This window comes from Acanthisitta chloris, unplaced genomic scaffold (assembly GCF_000695815.1).
Source record: "Acanthisitta chloris isolate BGI_N310 unplaced genomic scaffold, ASM69581v1 scaffold5643, whole genome shotgun sequence".
Classification (NCBI taxonomy): domain Eukaryota; kingdom Metazoa; phylum Chordata; class Aves; order Passeriformes; family Acanthisittidae; genus Acanthisitta; species Acanthisitta chloris.
In genome coordinates, this window is record NW_008664208.1 from 70,124 (window position 1) to 88,918 (window position 18,795).

The 18,795-nt window shown below is 36.4% G+C and overlaps 1 protein-coding gene across 1 annotated transcript in view; it reads right to left on the reverse strand.

Moving 5' to 3' along the window:
- Nucleotides 1-18,795, reverse strand: part of TDRD3 (tudor domain containing 3) — a 49,081-nt gene that overhangs the window by 16,562 nt on the left and 13,724 nt on the right. Inside the window, exons 5-11 of the mRNA XM_009071243.1 lie at nt 17,304-17,375; nt 16,616-16,765; nt 15,790-15,930; nt 14,570-14,726; nt 13,818-13,943; nt 6,674-7,512; nt 4,759-4,884 (exon numbers count right to left, since the gene is read on the reverse strand). Of these exons, the coding sequence (XP_009069491.1) occupies nt 4,759-4,884; nt 6,674-7,512; nt 13,818-13,943; nt 14,570-14,726; nt 15,790-15,930; nt 16,616-16,765; nt 17,304-17,375 (1,611 nt within the window). The remainder of the gene's footprint in view (nt 1-4,758; nt 4,885-6,673; nt 7,513-13,817; nt 13,944-14,569; nt 14,727-15,789; nt 15,931-16,615; nt 16,766-17,303; nt 17,376-18,795) is intronic.

The window sequence follows — 18,795 nt, forward strand, 5'->3', positions numbered from 1 at the left end:
GGGAAAAATTGTCACAAGATAAGCACTTAGGCTACTCATTGTTGCAATTTATTAAGGAAAAAAAATCCTACAAATTAGAGAATAAAATTAAGACTTAGAGTTTAAAGTATTATCTTGACTTTATTTTTTTTTCCACAAAACAAATTAAGTGAGTCAGGAAGGCCCTTGATGTTCCATGCTTTTCAGTTATTACTATAATTTTACATATTTTACAAGAAAAAACAAGCAGTTCTTATTTCTACAATGGCTTTTCAGTGATTTTTTTTTATTTGGATATAATACTTTCATTAAGTGACCCTGCTACATTGAGGGAACTAGAGGGATACAGTAGTGTAGTGCTACATACAAAACACTTATAAGAACTCTAGAACAGTGAAAACCAAATGTCACTTTATTATTAAAAATATTTATGAATTGCATACCTAAGACATATTTTGCAGGCACTAAGAAAAAAATCCAAAAACCAGTTTTAGTGTTCTTAAACATAGTTATATAGGTAGTGTATGTGATTATTGAAAAAAAAATCCCCACTAGCTTTTTGGTTTACCTTATGTAAAACTCAGCTTTATCTTCTATACATCTAGCCATGAGAAAGATAAACAGCTGCATGTAAGGTGTCAAGAGAGACTGAAAACTTAAAATGACTCAGGGCAAACTGGGTAATGGACAGTATACAATCAATTATCAACAAGTCTTAAGATCATCTAGTTACACTTTTTCCATTAAGGTGGTAAGCAGAATGTATCCTAAGGATATGAGGCAGATTTATCTACAGTCAAGAAAAGACAAAAGAAACCAACCAACCAAACAAACAAACAAAAAAAGCCAAAAAAACAACCCAAAACCAACAAACACACCCCAAAACCCATCAAAATAACAAAACTTGTACTAATGCAGTGCAGTTCAGTATTAAAAAGACAGAAGGAACAGAGAGCAGAATGCTAGTTAGTAAATAGTGAAGTGGAAATAAAATTAAATCAAACCTACGAAGAGTGTAAAGAATGTTCAGGTGCTTAAATAACAGGTCACGTAATCAAAAAAAAAGGTCACTACGGTACTTTGGCTGGATTTTTTAAGTGAATAGCTGAGAAACATTTTGCTTTTCTTTTCTTTTTTTTCATCCTTCCAGTGGCATACTTTAATCAGTTTATATTTGTTGGACAAAAAATTAAATTCAACATGAGTATCAAATGGTGTGCTGAAACAAACAGTAAAGAATAATCAATTCTAAGACATAGACTAAATTTATGCCTTTAAGTCAGTTCATGGTATCTGTTCTTAACAGCAACAACTCTTTCAAGAAGGAGTCTGAAAAACTGGCAATATTAGGACATCAAAACTCACATAGAGCATATTTCTACATTAGTAACAAGTCTTCAGACAGCTAAGACTTAGCTATCTGGAAATTATCTGAAAGGTCTGAAATAAAAATCAGCATAAAACATCCAGTAATACAAGTTCATTGGTGCTTATAACATCAATCAGTGAAATAAAAGTAATTACTGAAGTCAGTTTAAAATCCATTTTGTTCTCTTGTAAAGAGGAAATGTCACAAAGTTACTTAAATCTTAGGACAAAGAATTAAGTACTAAGCAGCATGACCACTTCATTTTGCATTTATGTGTTCTAGCTATATTTATATATTAACAGGAACACTGAGACAAGGAAAAGTGACCAACATTGTTCAGTTTAAAAGACAAACCCGAGTATCAGAACATGACTCCAATGGATGATTAAGAACTGCAAATGCCTACTGAGACATAGACTTAGCATCCAAACACAAAGAAATGAAAAGCAAGGTCCTAATCAACTTTCTTCTGCAGGAATCCTATAGCTGCAAGGACTTAGCAACAAAACATTAATTTGTCAGAAAAAACCTCACAAAAATGTTTACTATGACAATGTCATTTGGCATTTATCTTGTGTAACTATAATGATCCAAACTTGAGTTGTCTGAACTTACGCAATTCAACTAGGCTCCCTTGAGACAAAAAAAAACCCCAACTTTAGAAAGGCAGCTTTCCCTTATGAATAGACCAGAAATCCTTGGAAAATCATTATTTATCCCCAGTAACAACAGAGGATCACCTCAATGACTCAATCAGGATGCAGCATGATGTTAGGACTACACTACTTAGTGGCAGAACCCCCTCTCCATACATTACCCCACCATCTTGTGTCAGCTTTAACAAACTAACTCTGATATAAAACAAACCCATCTGGGGGGAACAAAAAAGTGGTCAATAACTCCCAACTCATCCTGTGGCTACATGACTGTCAACCCAACATGGGAGAAGAGGGATGAGGAAGAACACAGTCAGATACAGGCAAAAGAGGCATAGAAATTGACCTCTGCTTCAGGTTGGCACCTCATTACTAGGATCAACTTAGTCTTAACACAAGGCTGAATTCTTAGACTGAGAGAGCTACCTTTCAGAGGGTTAAAGTAAAATAAAAGCCACTCATTGAGACTGTAAAGAGATGGAAGACAAGAAGGTGATCAAGAGTAGTCGGTCTGGGTTCGCAAAGGGTTAAATTGTGTTTGATCAACCTGATTGCCTTCTATAACGAAACAACTGCCTGGATGGATGAAGGGAGAGCAGTGGATATTGTCTACCTTTACTTCCGCAAGGCTTTCAAAGCCGTGTCCCACAGCACCCTCATTGGAAAACTTGTGTGGGTTGGACAAATGGACAATTAGCTGGAGTGAGAACTGAGTGAGTGGAAGATCCCAGATCAGTGACGCAGAGTCTAGCTGGAGCCCTGTCACTAGTGGTGTCCCCAGGGTTCCACACTGGACCTAGTTTTGTTCAACTTACTCATCAGTGACTTGGACTAGGGTACAGAGTACTTTCTCAGCAAGTTTGCTGACAATAAAAAACTGGGAAGAGTGGCTGATATCTGAGAGGGCTGTGCTGCCCTTCGGAGGGACCATGACATGTTGGAGAGATGGGTAGAGCAGAACCAACTGAAATTCAACTAGGACAAGTGCAGGGTCCTGCACCAGGAGAGGAATAACCCCAAGCACCAATACAGGTTAGGCACTGACCTGCTGGAAAGCAGCTCTGCAGAGAAGGACCTGGGGGGTCTTGATGGACAACAGCCTGTCCATGAGTCAAGTGTGTTCTTGTGGCTAAAAAGAACAATGGAATCTTGGGATGCATTAAGAAGAGTATTGCCACCAGGTTGAGGGAGGTGATTCTGCCTCTTTACTCAGCCCTCCTGAGGCCACACCTGGAATACTGTGTCCAGTTCTGGTCTCCTCAGTACAAGAGGGACATGGAGCTCCTGAAGCAGGTCCAGCAGAGGGCAACAGATGACGAAGGGACTGGTGCACCTCACTTACGAGGAAAGGCTGAGGGAATTGGGCCTGTTCAGTCTAGAGAAGAGATGACTGAAAGGGGACGCCATTAACGTATTCAAGTACGTTAAGGGGAAGTGCCAAAAATGATGCACAGGAAGTTCCACCTGAATACAAGGAAGAACTTCTTTACTGCGTGAGTCACTGCACACTGGAACAGATTGTCCAGAGAGGTCATGGATTCTCCCTCAGAGGTATTCAAGAACCATCTGTACCAAATTTTGAGCCATGTGCTCTAGGGTGGTCCTGCTCAAGTAAGGAGGTTGGACCAGATGACCCATTGTGGTCCCTTACAACCTAATTGATTCTGTGATTCTGTAACCAAAAGCATGAAGAAAAGGCTGACTATTAACCCAGAGAAAGGGCCAAAATAAGTACAATCGTACAGTAAGTAAATAGCACCTTACAGTTCAGCTAGTGGGACAAAAATAAGGGGGGGAAAAAAAGGGAAATTTTCATAGAAACAGCAATGCATCAGCTGGGAAGACCTTCAGATATCTTTTGAAACATAAAAGGCCATCTCAGAGGCCATAAGGGTATCTGAGAGCTACAGGCAACAATACAAGTTAAAAGATCACTGGCAGGACACAGGAGTTGACTGTTCAGCCTCTGCAACAATAATAACCATGGCTATATGACCCAAAGATAAGAAATTAAAAGAAGCACAGTCAGCTCATCATAAGGAAATCAATATGCAAACATGAGTATTATTTTTGTGCAGCTTTTTATAGTAAAAGTAAACCGCAAAGAATTCGGCACTCCTGATTTTTTTAATCAAAATGTATCTGTTTCCATGACATTCACTAATAAAGCCCTTTTAAATTTCTAACTTCTGTAAGGCTAACACATAATAAACCTCAAAGCAGATTTCAAGGCATACACACCCACCACAGTATTTGGCAAAGAAAAAAAAAAATAAATCAGTGAAACAAGAATAAAATCATGACACAAAATAAAGTGATACAGATGTCTACTTTTAGTCATACATACACACGTAGTAAAAACCTTCAAAACATAAGTTTTAAAAGACTGTTGCCTAACCTTTACAGAACAACATACAATGTACATGAAATAAAACAGAAAACTGTGTTGAATAGAGTAAGTAACAACTTCTAAGAGTGAAAATATGCATAAAACTGTCTGGCTAACAGGTCAATTACTAATTTTCAAACAATACAATTGAAATTTATTATACAGGAAGAATACCATGATAACACACTTTTATGAAGTTTCATATAGACAACTAAAAGTTTAAATTTTTTTGTGCATTTGCTTAACTATTTTTCTACACATGCAAGTATCATTCTTTGCATGAGTAGGCATTAATTTATTAAAGGTTACATATTTCGTACAGACTATGTAGTTTATACTTTTTGATACAATTTGTTATCACATACCCATGTGTCTGCATGAACAGGCCTGATGTTGCTGAGAAGCACCTCTTCATAATTTCCATAATCACTGAATTTAACAACTGCAGTTGTTCCAGAAGAATGGAGAGCTTCAATTTCTGCCCGGTAGAACTTAAAAGAGAAATTTTCAAAGGTCATAAAATACTACTAGAAATACTACAAATAGCTTAACAATACCTTTTCATATATATGTCTGTGTGTGTATCTAGGTATTTAGTCTCAAGTCTTATGTTGAATAAAATTTGTACCAGATATTAAACCAGATATCTGAAATTTCCATGTGGTAGACTGCAAGGACATGGTTGAATGTAATCAGAATACTCATTGAGAAAATATGCAGCTTATCAAAGTAGACTGAACATTTAAAAGACTTGCTTTCACTTCTCTGAAAGCAGAACAAATACATCACTAACACAAATGCTGCTGTATATAGAAGTGTTACTGAAAATGTTTATTCAAAATACACATACCATTGAGTGCTTATCAGCAATATATGCTGTACATACTACATACCTCTTATCACAGTGACCAACATATGCTAAAACTGTCCCTTAAAAAAAAAAATCCTTTTTCTAAACACAAAACTTGATTTTTTGACATTTATGCAACTACAGCTTTCTTGAAGATCACTGCCTCCTAACATTAAGCTCAGGTTAAGCTCAGTTTTACCATCACATTTCAAAATTGTCCTAGATGTGAACAGCAGCATTTATTATAACTACAAAGAAAGCAACTGCTGCCCCGAACAGCTCTTCTAATGTGAAGAATACTTTCCAGATAACAGTCTGGGATTAGTAGTGTTTATTTATTTTACAAGTTTTATATTTAGCAGAATTTCAAAAACTCATCTCTCAGTAAAGCAAGTATGCTTCTCAAACAATTCAATAATATGCCATTATACTTTACACTACTCCATCCACTCAAGCTATGTACTCCTATTTAAGAGTCAAATTACTCTATGTTGCCACTACCACAACTCTTGCAAGCCTTATCATCTGTTTTAGTCATACAGACCAGAGAGAGAAAAAGCCACTCATAATAAATGACAAACATAAAAAGAGGAGAGAAAAAGGTGTGAATAAAACCTACTCAAAGAACAACAACATTTAAGGTAGTTCTTAGATTATCAGAAAGGGTCAAAAACCGAAAAAAACTACCAAATAAAAGTGACAGAACTCCTGCACACATGACAAACCAAAGAAAAGTCTAAAACGTTTTTAGCAAAGGAGAGGAAAGCAAAGTGTCATGCTGCAAGAGAAATCTTATTAATAAGAAAAATAGCTGAAGAGGAAGCAATTTAAACCTTTTTTAAAAAAAATCAGGGAAACAAAACTATCACACAGCATAACTCAGTTGTACTAGTGATAATAAAAATTAAGCTCTTTGTCGTTTCCTTTCTGTAATGATTAAAATCAACAAGGGAAGCTTTTTAAACAGTCCCAGTCCTACAGACTCTGGTCTTCCTTTGCACTACTAAAGGTTCCATGCTGACTTATTCCAGAAAAAGGCATTGCACATCTACCACTACAGACTATTCTAGATGGCACAGCATCCGGTTTTTGTTCTTTGGCAAAGAATATAGGCACCTAGATCCGTATTCACCCCTTCAAACTTTTGGCACTTAAGTATAATGCTTCAGTAAGGAGCTTAGTCACCCTAAACTCCACTTCAACTAGAGAAACAAGGACTTGATTTAAGCACTTAAAAAGGTTTCACGCAAGAATATACATGACATACCTCATTAATATATAAAACAGAACATGGAGCTAGCCAAGAAGCACGTTACACACCTATGAACACAGCCCTTGTCTCTCTGGTAGTATGCTAAGTATCACTCACACATGCAGAAGAAAACATTAGAGGTACAGTTACAGGTACTTTTCATTTGGCAAATGCATACCTTGTTGTCTTCCCAATAAAGGGCAAAACATTCATCCCCTGGTCTCCAACTTTTTCCATACTCCACGTGAATCGATGGTTCGAGTATTTTCTCTGGTTTGATGGGCCCAGTCCTCCTTTTGGGACCAGTGTTGTAATACAACATTTTATCATCAAAAGATGGGATCGTAGTGGGTCCTGATGATTTGATAGGTCCTACTCGTCTTCCTTTCTGATGATGCTCAGTATCTCCATTTGGTACAGCATTAAAATTATCAGTTCTACTGGGATTTTGGTAATCATTACTAACACCAAAATGTTGCTCATTTTTTACCATAAAGGCTTCACTACTTATTGTTCGTGTCTTCCTATCACAAAAATTTTCAGAATTGTGTGTTTGGTTTTCCCTTTTCCCACGTTTCTGGTTACTGTTGTCTGTAGTATCTTGAGCAGCAGAGTTTTCCTTGAAATCTGTGAAAGACACTCCTTTTCCTACTCTGTTTTGCATATTGTTATCCCTTTTCTTGAAAGTAATATCACTCTGGTGAGTGGCTATGGGATAACCCAAATCCTTTGGCCTATCATTTCTAGGATAATGTCTGTCACCTTTATTTTTTTCATCTGTCCAATGTTCTAAAGAGCTGTGCCTTTCAGGACCTCTGTTTCTTGGTAACCCACCACTTTCCAAAGCTTGCCTCGAATTCTGAAAATCCCTTTGAAAACGAGGGGGTTTCTCATTCCTTGGTTGCCTCATGTCATTGCGAGAAATGTGTCTTGAATGACTATCTTTGATGCCATTCTGTTCTGCATTCATAACTTTGTGCTGTACTTGATGCTGTGGTTGAAATTGCAATTTTGGTTCTACAAAAAGAAAAAAAATCGATTATTAACATATTTCACACAAACACATTTTAGAAATAGTATTTCAGACCCTTATTTATAAAGCAACGATATTATCTAGAAATGTATGTAGTAATTAGCTTTGTGACATGGAAATGGAACAGTACACAGAGAATTTAGCAGACACATCTGAACTATAATTCCTAGCTATTAGAAAATATACACTACTCTGGGCTGTACTTCAAAACAAACCACCTACCAGCATTAGAAAAGCCAGGCATAAATTTCCAGGAGGTTACTCATTCCTCCCTATGGACATCCAACAACTCACTTGACTAAGAGCCATTTAAAACAGAAAAATAGAATTCCAACATTGAGAAAGGAAAAGGGAGGAAAATTATGAGAAAAAAGAAATACTTCTAATTTTAATTGAAACTTTCTGTAAAAATAACCTGTTAGCAGCTATTCAGTATAAAAGAGAAAAGCAAGAAATAATAAAATGAACACAGCTGACAAAATGTAGATAACAGGAATTGTAACAAAGCTCTGAACTCTGGAGACTCTGATCAATGAGCTATAACAGAAACTGCTCAAGCATTACCTTCCAGAGCTTCAACAAGAACTCTAACTGATGAGAATAAAGACAAGATTATCACGAATCTCATGAGAAAGAGGAAACTTGCTATGCCCTGCTGGAGAGAAGGGGAACTGTGGGCATCTGCAAAACTTGTAATGGAATTATGGGATTTTAGGCAAATAGGGAATTTTTAATGGTTGTTTAGGTGAAGAGCCAAAGGAGGAGAGAGATTAATTTAAACCCAGAGGACTACACATGAGAAAATAAAGAAGAAATTAGATAAAACAGGAGAGTTGCAAGTAAGTAGGCTCCTGATCAATACACTCCTGCATGTGACCACTCCAACCTGTCTCATCTCCTTAATAAATTCAGCTTCTAAGTTCTCTATTGTGTGTGTGAGGGGTCATTATTTTGAAACCTACTGGCAAACCTGAGACAGGGTATGTTGGTATCTGGGACAGCGAAGACCTGGCAGCTCAATACTAGAGAGACCATGGGTCTTGAAGGCTATCTACCAGACTGACCACAGGTCTGGGCTCACATAGTGGCCAGACTTATATAAGCATGCTCGTGCAGCCCTCCTTCAAACTTCAAGTTGTACTAGCCGACAAGCTGAACAAGAGGTGCCTGAGGTGGGGGCCACAGGTCAAGGGTCCCAGGGCCAGGAGACACCCATGTGATTGTGTGCATATCGGTGGCTGAGTATGATATCACTAGCAGACTTTGAACCTGATGGAAAAGAAAACGTAAATCCATTAAGAGTGATTCATGTTTATATGATCATTTTTGTGTCCTGTGGGTGGCTGAAAGGGTGTCATTCTCTTGCCTGTGTCCATACATGGCAGCTGGCCATGGATATATCATGGGCATGAGCCCAGTGTGCAGGCATGGGACTGGAGGGACACTCCTACAAGAAGGAAAAACTAACCTCAGTTACCACTAGAAACAATGAAAATGAGCAGGGCATGTCAACCATTTGTTTAACATTTAGCAGAAACCATTCATAAATGGAAACTGCCAAATAACAGTAAATGTTACTTTGTCAACAGCGTCAACAAAAAAGGCCTAGAGATGAGAATATTACTGGTTTTTCATGTATTTGTGCTTGTCTGGCCTGATCACCAAAAACTGAAGGGTTTCTAAAGCTTCTTTAAGAGAAAAAATTAAGCAACAAGGGATGCTATTTACAGACTGTCTACCGGAACTGCTGTTTCTTGCTTTACTTCTTGCTCCAACTCCAACAAACCATTAGCTAATGTTCCCAGGAAAGTAATGCTTCCTACAGGGCAATAACAAACAAAAATTAATTTGGCATTCAACAAGAAGATTTGGTATGCTACCCTCAAATAGCGAAGTGTGTTAATCCAGTCATCATCACTGTAATCAAATGTTTAGAACATGGTCTGAAAAAAACCCATTTCTAAATTAATGACAAGGGTTTTGTTATCTATGGGCAAGTTTTAAGATGACAACTAGCCTTTGTCAGTTTGAAACTGAGTTATTTTATGCATTTTAGCTTTTGTGTGTGATGACGCAAGAAGACCATAGGGAACCAATCACATTCCCTTGATTACATGAAACCAGCAGGACTGCTGCAGTTGGATATCCAAGCCAACACAATCTGCTCCATGCACAATGGAATTTAAGGAGTATGGTTTCCTGTGGCTCTCTCCTGTGGATTTTATCATGTTCAATAATGCAGTTAAACTCAGAGACCATGGCCCTTCCCACACTGGTGGCAATGATTTGAGCTTCTCCTTTTGAACTGCTTAATATTTCAATGTAACTGTATGGAATCATATCTGAGACAGCTACCTCCAGGGCATGTTCCATCTCATACTGGCCAAAAGAATTACAAGAAAGATAATGATACATTTGCACACACTTCGTGTCATGGAGTACAATTCCTGTTACTCAATAGCTTTGTCAAGTTAAATAAATGTCAATGTAATTCTTTCTAAAAGATAGTAACACTGAGGAACTGAAAACTGAGTTCATGTTTCTCTTGAAACCAAAGAAATACAAGCTGAGGAGGAGGAGGACGTGGTAACAAAGAAGTGGCAAAAAAAATCCAAAACGTTCTGCTGTTGCATTTACTACAAACTAACTTACAGGATTAAAGGACTAGAACAAAAATTAATAATTTTTTATTATTCTTTAGAATGTGTGAAATTTACTGTATTTTTCTCTGCTATTTTTAAAGACAAAATAAAAATACAAGACTCCTACCATATGTCACCAATGCCACATACTACTACAGCAAATATAAGTGATTTTCTTGATATTCACAATTAACACCAACTGAAGTTCAATTTTTAGAAGTAAAGCTAATAATAAACATGACCATTTTTCTCTTTGGATCTCTTATTTTCAATAGGGCATCATGTTTTTTGAAAGCATGGCAACTAAATGGCAAATTCCAAAGGTAACAAATCTCCTTTAGCTCCAAAAAGTCACTCTCTATTCCCCTCCAAATGCCCTTGCTCCCAGATACACAAAATGAAACAATTTTTAAATAACATTCTATTGCATTACTGATTTATTTCAAACCTTTAACTTATTTGGATCTATATAAAGCATATTGTCCACTATTGCTTAATACTACAGTCAGAGCTCTTGGCACCAGTTTGGTCTCTCTGATAATCCTTGTGTTTACTTATTTAAGCTGGCATAGATGGATGAATTATTCCTCATAACAAAAGAAAAAATAAGGAGGAGATTAGTGGAAAAATCTCTTGTGTTCAGCAGCAGAAATAATCCAAGTGTAAGCAAAGGCTGACAGCTATTTTGTCTACTATTTGTTTTATCTCTCACAGTCAGGAGGTTTCACTTGCCAACAAAAACTCAAACTACTTAATTTCAACATAGAAATATTTCTGTAGGTGCCACCAAGCAGTTCCAGTTAAAAATAAATAAACACGTAGTATAAAACTACGGATATGTTTGTTTTAATTCTTTGCATTTCATTTAAATTAAATATATTCACCGTATGCCATGTTTCACAATTAAAAAACTCACAGTCAGGTACTTTGACGGCTGTAATTACTTAAAGCAATATTTCATTAACTGAAAAAAGGAAATAAAACAAAGGAAACATCACAAGAAACCACTTATGGGGCAAAAACCTAACAACTTGCTTTCTTATAACTCAATTGTACTTATTTAAAAAAAACACCACTAAACACCAAAAAACAATGTGCCGTCTTATCTCTAAAAACGAATAGAAGTACCTCCTAGAAAAGTACAAAGGCATTTCAATTCATAAACATTCTTCAACTTGGTCTAAATCCAACTATGAAAAGGTACCAGATCAGAGATAAATTCCACAACTGTTCTGCAGTTCCTGCTAACAAAGAGAACCACCTAGTCTGGGTATTGCAAATCCAGAAATTAATTTAGAAATTCTCCACACTACTGAAGTTTCAGGTGCAATTAGAAACAGCAGATAAGAAAAACAAGGAGGTATGCACAGAGAAAAGCAAATCAATCCTCTGTGTACCTGCAGAGAAACACTTCTTTTCAGATACTTTCTCCCCAGATCACATAAGCAGTTTTTGAGCAAAATGTGGTGCAGCACAGAAAAGAATACTTAGCTCACTTCAGCAAACTGCCTTTTCCTTTTTTGCTTCTACATAGACTCTCAGTCATTTAGAAGAAATTCCAATTACAATCTGAAGTGTACAGAAGCCCTAATGCTTGTGCTAATGATAAATACAGCCATTCCAGATAACCAAATGCCCATACACATTCAAGGTAATAGTAGGGGCATGCTCATTTATTCAAAACTAGCATCCCTATACAAAGGCCATCTCCCCGTGAATACAAAAAAATATATAGAATTTTAGAGACCAGATAGGACAGTGAGGGCCCAGAAATGCTGCAGAACAATGAATCTTGTTTTATATGTAGTATAGAACAACCTTCAGTGAATATAAATGGAGAAAAACCTGCCAGCCTGGACCCTCCTTGGTATATTAGTGCACAGGAAAATCAGTGAAGAGACCTTATCCTTGGCTATTTGATATTACATATTTGAGTTGTTTCCATCAGTTTCCCCAGTGTGCCTTTCATTTCTGACTAATACTTTTCTAATTCTAAGTTTCTACTGCTAACAACTGACAGGAACAAATGCAATTTAAAAGCTACTAGTAATTTAAAAGGTACTATCCTGTTTTCTGCAAACACTTGGATGCAAACATCATGACAAAAGCATTTTCAGGGCTAAGTATGCTCACTGCAGATACATCACTCTGCAAACATTGTTCATATTCCTGTCTTCAGTTTGAATGGAACTTAAGACAACTAATAATTAAGAATTTAAGTGGAGATGCTATTATAACCACAGAGGCAGAAAAATGGCAGAAAAATAACTTAATAACAGATAAAATAAACATAAAAATAAAAATAGACAAAATACAAATGCCTATGTACTTCTTGAAAAAAAATCCATTTGAAACAAACTGCAAGGCAAAAGTAAATCCTGGCGTAGAAACAGAGACATGATCCTATGGGCTATACACATTCAGTAAGGAAAATAAAAACTAACAACATGAAACTAAGCAATTACTTTAAAGCCTTACAAAGTATAGCATCATCCATTATTATTATTTTTTCAGAAGGAAAAAAAGCAGAAATATTTTTTCAAATTTCACAATATAATCAGAAAACTCTTAAAAAATGCTACCAAGCTGGGTTTGGGTATTTTCTCAGGAAAGCATAATTCAGGCATAGTACACTGGATTGCATATTGTCCACTCAGTTAACACTAAACAAAACCAACATAGTGGTAAAAAACACAAAACCCAACCCCCTGTGTGTCATGCTACAAAATATGCCAGAACTTTTGGCAACTGAATAAGTAAAAAAGCTTTACAAAATTTCAATAGAATTATGTTTTTCTTCTTATGACATTTATGAATTCTTTTTATTTATTTTTAAGAGGGAAAAATAAACAAAAGCAAAGTATATTTACCTTTAAAACACAGTATTGAAGATTATAAACTGAAGTACTTAAAATCAATATAACCGTTTTTATACTCACATAACACTATGGTTTATTGTCTACATACATGTACTAAATCCAAAGGATCATAAAATTCCCACTGACCAATCAGTGATACCATTTTAAAAGAAGCAACACACTCACTTCAAAATTCTTGGTAAACTATTACCTACTATAAAATTACTCTCAATATAAAGTTCTATAACCCGCAGGGATTGCATCTATTATCTTCCTTTAAATTTCCTGCAGTCACATGTAAAAGCCTTCCCTAATCTCTCAATGTAAGCACAAAATGTATGCAGAAAAAAAAAAATCAATGTTTGCAATTGGAGCAAAAAACACTACCAGTGTTTCATTTCTGTTCACTGTAAAAATCTAACCCATCTCTGGTAAGCAAAATGAGTTGCCAAGAGACAGATCTCAAGCATAATTCCCTATACTTGCTTTCTGAAAACGTGACCATCCTCATTACCTGAACAGTTTACAAAATTGTATCAGCTAATGCAGAATGCTTGTGTATTTGAAAGGTATCATCTTTGACTATTTTAGATTTCTGACAAATGCAGTGAAGACTCATGATATCACGAGTGAAGGCACATGATTGAGGAAGAATCCAACCAGACGAGCAAACTGTGATGCTATTTCAAATTACTGACTTTTAGACATCTAACCACCACAGAGAAATTTATCTGACCTTTCTTCAAAGGTCCAACATTTGTTCCAGATACATTAATTTCAGTAACTTACCCTCTACTGTCAGAGTACCCATTTTGGATTCCAAGAAATCAAACAATGTGCTTGGTGCAGAAGGTCTGGCATTTCCTAGCTCTTCTTCGTCTTCAGGTCTTATTCGGCCTCGGCCCTTCCCTTTACCTGTAAGCATCATAAGATTTTTGTGAATTGGGAATAAATAAATAAGAAATACATACATTCTTTCACTTGATTTATAAAATGTCTGGATTTTCTGCCTTTAAAAAATTCTATCGCAGACAAAATAGACAGGACAAGGGGGAATGGTTTTAAACTAAAAGAGGATAGATTTAGATTAGATGTTATGAAGAAATTGTTTACAGTGAGGGTGGTGAGATAATGAACAGGTTGTCCATGGAAGCTGTGGATGCCCCAGCCTTTGAAGTGTTCAAGGCCAGCTTGGATGGGGCTTTGAGCAACCTGGTCAAGTGCATGGCATCCCTGCCCATGGTGGGGAGGTGGAACAAGATGACCTTTGAAGTCCCTTCCAGCCCATGTCTCCGATTCTAGGATACATGCATTTTATATTTAAGCTTATTCAAATCTGAGAGTTCCAATTCAAAACTTTTGACAAGAATGTAACACAGAGAGGCCTTTCTTACATATTTCCTTTCGGGTTTGCAATGCATTCTAATTTGCAGGAAAAAAACCATGCATGTATGCCCTTCTATAACTACACTAGTAATCCACCACACACAAATTCCATTCCTTGTAAACACTGCTTTAAAGCACCTCTTTGCAAGTTTTACCTCTAGGTGGTGGTCCCTGAATGGGTTTCTGTTTACTGCTGTTCAGAAGAAAATTTAATGCTGCCTCAAGGCTATTACTGTTATCCATAAGTGCCTGTCTTGCTGCTTCTTTGCTGAAACCCATCTCCGTTATGTGCTTTAGAGCCTTTTCATCAACCTGAAATAAAAGGTACACATAGAACTAATAAATACAACAAAGATTCTATAAAACCCTCCAGATTTTACATTAATTATTCTTGAATTTTTTATTGAAACCCCATTTCTTATTTAATTGATGATAAATATTTCAGTTTTATATAAAAATCTTCACAATCAATCTCTCTTAGGTCAAAACAACTAGTTAACAAAGATTAGAGGTTTTTTTATATAATTATTGTGATTCTGAATTCATTTCAATTCTATTCTTATGTGCTTTCAAGCACAATAGCGTAGACAAAAACTAAAAGCAATCTCTCAAATTAATACTGGTATCAAAACTAGCCGTTTGTTCCTGTTCAAACCCTTTCACAACTTTTACAGACAATATAAAATCCAGTTGGCATACTCCTTAAAACACAGAGAAAATATAATTGGCTAAAGGTTTTGTAGAATAAAGCAAAGAAATACAAACAGTTTACTGCTGTGGAAATGCAGGCTTTCTTATTCTAAACTATATGTAGCATGATGACAAAAAGGCAAAGCAGGGATCACAAAGCATTAAGTGCAGAAAATAATCTTACATCTGCACTGTGCTTTAAAGCACTGATGCAAGAAATGTCACTGCCAGTGCAGACAGACCTACATGCACTAAACATGAAATGAGACCAGACCTTCCTCACTCCACACCCAACCAAAATGATACCAGTTACCCATCTGCTGCAACAACTAACCAAATGCATGCTTAACTGGAATCCCATGAATATAATACTGTGTCTACAGGTTCCAAAATAGGCATATCATGACCCTCCAACACCAAACCCCAAGCCTGATCGAATCTAACCTTTAAGATACACATTTAAATTTTATTGGATGACTTTTTAACCCCAAAATCACACTGAAACTCCTAAGTATCTCAGTATAGCACAAATGCACCTTATGTACTCCAAACAGACTTCAAAATTAATTCAAAGGAAAAAATTATTCCTCCAGGCATTTTGATTGTATTTTGGTTATATTTTGTGTGTGTATCTGTGTTTTTCAATAGTACACATTTAAGGTTTCATTTAAGTCTTCCACCTTACCAGTTCTCGGTAGACACCTTCATTCTTCCCCTCAGGTTTTGCTATCTTCTCCTTCTGGAACAGTTCTCTGTTTCGATTCCCTCCAGCACTCACACTGAGATTACTTCTGCTACTGCCACCACCTCCTCCGAACGTCTTGGTCTTTAGATAAGCACAAAAATAACAATTCAGCAAACAAAACTTATGAATATAAGCCTTAATATTTAGATAGTAGAAACTGCAGTAAATTTCTTGCAGTGGTATTTTTTGATTATGCTTTGAGTCAACAAAATAAAGCACTAATTTACACACACACAAAAAGATGAATTCATTAGGTAGGTACTTTTTCCCCTATGTCCAAATGAGGCTGTAAAAAGGGGATATAATTCCAGTTTTTATGACTTGCAGAGCAAATTTGAGAAATAAAGCCAAAGGAAGACCAAGGGAGGACATAAAAACCTGACACATTAGAACCAAACATTCTAGCTATTCTTTCAGAGTGAGTGCAGGTAATCATGGGGGGGGTTGAGAATTCAAAAAAACAGATGAAAACTGATAACCTACATTTAATACTTGAATCCTATTATCTAAATTGTAAACCCCACATTTTTGATAGTGGTATCAAAATCCTATCTACCATAAAACATGATGATACATTTATTAGCTTTATTAAAACAAGAACATATCCATCAATCCAAAAGGACTCTGTGATTCATCTTTTTAAAGACACATGAGTAGAATTATCACCAGGAAAACATCAGAATTTGTCATTTAAGACAGAAATACTTAAAATAACAAGAAAAGGTCAACCACAGCAAGTAAAACACAGCAACACATGCATTCTAACCTCCTTGCTCTTTGCTACTTCTGCAATAGCAGCTGTTCTCTGCTTTTCAAATTCATCATTGTCCGCAACAGGTTTTACAGTATTTGTCATTTGTAGAGTCTTTCTGCGATCAAGGTCTCTGCTATCCACTTGCACGTGAGATGCACATTTCTGAAAAAGCAAAAGAAGTTTAATTAACTCTTCTGCCTACTCTCATTTTAGAGAAGACCAGAGTATTATTCCATTAGAGTAGCATAACTTTAAGAATATGATCACAAAAATGTATACCTAACACAACTAGATTTGCCTTTGCTGAAAGCACAGGCAAATCTGCTCCACTTGAAAGGCCAAAAAAATGACTTTTTCATTTCAAGCTTAGTTCATTATATAGCTTGTATGATTCTTGTAAATATCTTTGGCATTTAAGAAGGGACCATGTAATTGTCTACAAGATGTGACTGGCAGAATGAAAGGCTCCACACACTAAATAAAATGTTAAGTTTGAAATTGAGAGCAAAAATGTTAAATAGAAGTTGGCACAACAAAATGTCAGGATTAACAATTTAATTTTTTTTAAACAGGCGCATTTTTTATATCCAAGTCATCATGAGCTAAGGTGCTTTGATAGCCTTAATCTACCTGGAACTAGGTACTCTAGTTATCATGATGGAGGTTTTTATATGAAATGACAAAGAGAAGTACACTATACCTGCCCAAAAGGTACGAAAGGAGGAGGACCACCTTCTGTTCCAATGTTACTCCTATTGTGTTTTGCCAAACTCTGTAAAAGAAAATTGGTGATGAATTAACTGCAAGCAGAAAACCAACGAGATGATAAATGTGTATTTCACAAAGTATATGAAATTTGCAAGGTGGACGTACATTTTAAGCAGGAAAAGTAATGATACTCTTAATACCCAAGGGCACTTAAAAAGGTTGGATGAGGGGCAGAGAAATGAAGAAAATGATGAAATCTTGTATAATTATTAAGGCAACACAGAGCAAATGCAGAAAATTCAGTTACATACCTAAATCTACACTAATAGAACAATGCAGCACACAAATAGGCAGGTATTTATTTTCATAGTGCCCAGTGAACTTGCTGCCACTCAGCCATCGTACCGGCACACAGATTCAGCATGTTTAAAAAGGCACTGGACCAATTCAGTCTAGAGAAGGTAAGGTTCAGGGTTGTCTTAGCAACCTATACACAAACACCTGGAGGGAGTATGTAGAGAGGATGGAGCCAGGCTCTTTTCAGTGGTGCCCAGTGAGACAACAAAAGACAATGGGCCGGAACTGAAACACAGGAGGTTCCCTCTGAACATCAGAAACTACTTTTTTTTTACTGTGAGGGTGACTAAGCACTGGCACAGATTGCCCAGGGAAATTGTGGAGTCCCAGCCTAGTAGATACTCAAAAGCTGCCACAACACTGTCCTGGGCAACTGGCTCTAAGTGGCCCTGATTAAACCAGATGTCCTCCAGCCTCAAACATTCTGTGAAATTCATGACTCCATGCATAAGCAAATATGGAAGGGATTAGTCAGAATTGTACTGCCTGATAAAACATAATACAGCAATTTCGGATGCCAAAGCTGTACAAGACATCAAGCTGTGCTCTCTCACTAAAAACCGTGTCTCCTTTTTGCCAGTGGTGGAAACAAGATATTGTGCTCCTGGGAAATTTCCCAGGTGGCCTTATGAAAAGTACAGTACTTATGCTAAATTCATCACGAGATCTTTGGACCACAAAGATCATAACAACAAGCACAACAATTACTGATACATAGTACTGATAGAATACAAGTGCTCTAAATTCTTAGGCATAATCAGGCAATCAGTGACTTAGGCCTGAAAACACAACATTCTCAAATAATACTTCTTGTCAACAACAGCAAGAGGGATTTATAAAACATTATATTAAACTATCTGTTTGTAAGTTGATAAACTTCTTTTTCTCTATAAATTATGAGAACGGCAGCAAACTGCAAGAGAATGAAACTAACTGGAATCGACATTTATTTATGTGTTAATTACATATTTGGTTTAATTTTTTTAGTTACATGTTTAAAAAAATTAAATATTTGGTTTCAGAAGCCGAAAATGGAAGAACATGTCCTTAATGCTGCTAAAATGCTTCAAAACTGCATTTCCTATAACACATCTGTTTTACCATCTTCATTTCTTATTGTCCTTCCC